The sequence below is a fragment of the Dioscorea cayenensis genome, unplaced genomic scaffold, assembly GCF_009730915.1.
Source record: "Dioscorea cayenensis subsp. rotundata cultivar TDr96_F1 unplaced genomic scaffold, TDr96_F1_v2_PseudoChromosome.rev07_lg8_w22 25.fasta BLBR01001471.1, whole genome shotgun sequence".
Taxonomy (NCBI): domain Eukaryota; kingdom Viridiplantae; phylum Streptophyta; class Magnoliopsida; order Dioscoreales; family Dioscoreaceae; genus Dioscorea; species Dioscorea cayenensis.
Genome location: NW_024087862.1, coordinates 30,851 through 32,320, shown reverse-complemented (window position 1 = coordinate 32,320; position 1,470 = coordinate 30,851). Strand labels below are relative to the sequence as shown.

The following is a 1,470-nucleotide window of genomic DNA, read 5'->3' as shown; positions in this document are numbered from 1 at the left end:
CAAAAAAAATAGTCAGCATCAGTCCTATCTCCCCCTTTGTGTCAGAATCATGGCAAAGTGATCTTGAAAACTCCCCCTAAGTGGTTGCAGTGCTGCTGGAGACTCTCCCTTGCTTCTGCCTGATAGCTTGAAGTTGTCCTCTGATGCATTGCCGTTGTTGAGTAATTATGATTAGTTCTGCAGACAGAGCTTTATGCCTTCTCTCCAAATCTTCAAGCTATTGTTCCAGCAGTTTTTCACAATCATCAGATATTGGTGCACTAGCATCTTCACTTCCTGCAGCCATAGAAGAATGTTTCCCAACTGGTAGGTCAATAATCTTCCCAACTCCAAACAACTTGGGAGAGATTTTCAGTTTCTTGATTCCAGTCACCAACTCAGAGTTCTCTATTGGAACACCACTCTGCATCATAAACTGTGTAATCAAGATCAGATATGCCAGATGATTGACTGTAGACGTAACATTGACCATATAGGTGATTCTGTCAAAGATAAACTGCCCCAGGTTGAACTGTTTACCCGTAACAATGGCATAGAGCAGCATGGTCATTTCCTTCAGTATGCTTGAGTTATGGGTAGTAGGAGACCAATTGAAAGCACCCAACTTGAACAATACATTGTACTTCAATGTCAACTTTGAGGTAGAGAGCCTTGATTCTAGTCCCCAGGAGCTGCATTTACCACCAGTCAGTGCTATGATAATGTCATCAGAATGCTCAAAATCATCATTATACACATATACTCCATTTTCAACTATAGTAGGGCATTCTAGAAAATCATTAATGCCTTCTGGTGAGAACTTCACAGTTTTTCCTCTCAAGAAGATTTGATGGTAGCCTGATGCCGTATTAGACTTAATTTCTAATGTTAAGATGCTGTAGAATTCTTGAACCAGAGTAGGGCTGTAGTGCTTCTGAAATGTGACAGATTTCATAAGCCCTTGTCATTCAGAAAATCTGTCAAGCAATATTGATCAAATGCAGGTTCATCAATGATCCTTTCTGCAATTATACCCCTTTTGCTAATAATCTTCCATTTCTCCTTACATTCTTCATTCAAGAATCTTTTTGAGTCTGGTACAGTTGCTTTCTTCTTGTTTGCTGAAACAATGGGGGTCTTCTTTGCTGAAGGCTTGGGTTGAGTTGTCACATTCTTCTTTGGCCTTTTTGCTTCAGCCTTCTTCTGACTTCTGAGAACTGGTCCCTCCTTTCTCTTCAACCCACTTCCTTCAGTCTTCTTCTTCTTCCTAAGTTCCTCAATCTTGTTCTTCAGGGGTACATCCTCTGAAGTGTGTGAACTCTCTGATGTTGTAACAGGGGTTGGAATATAGTCATCATCTTCAACACTTGGTTTCTTTCCAGAGCTTTTCAAGTCTAATAGTATCTTCTGGACTATCTCTTCGGGGTCTTCATCAAACTCTGATCTGTGACTGCCAGAGCATCTACTTGATTCTTCTTCTGATTCTTCAAT

At 40.5% G+C, this 1,470-nt stretch overlaps 1 protein-coding gene across 1 annotated transcript; it reads right to left on the bottom strand.

Moving 5' to 3' along the window:
- Positions 1 to 217: 217 nt before the first annotated feature.
- LOC120256496 lies at positions 218 to 934 on the bottom strand. Its single transcript, XM_039264180.1, has one exon. The coding sequence runs from the start codon at positions 932 to 934 to the stop codon at positions 218 to 220; it is 717 nt and encodes a 238-aa protein (XP_039120114.1).
- Positions 935 to 1,470: the final 536 nt, after the last annotated feature.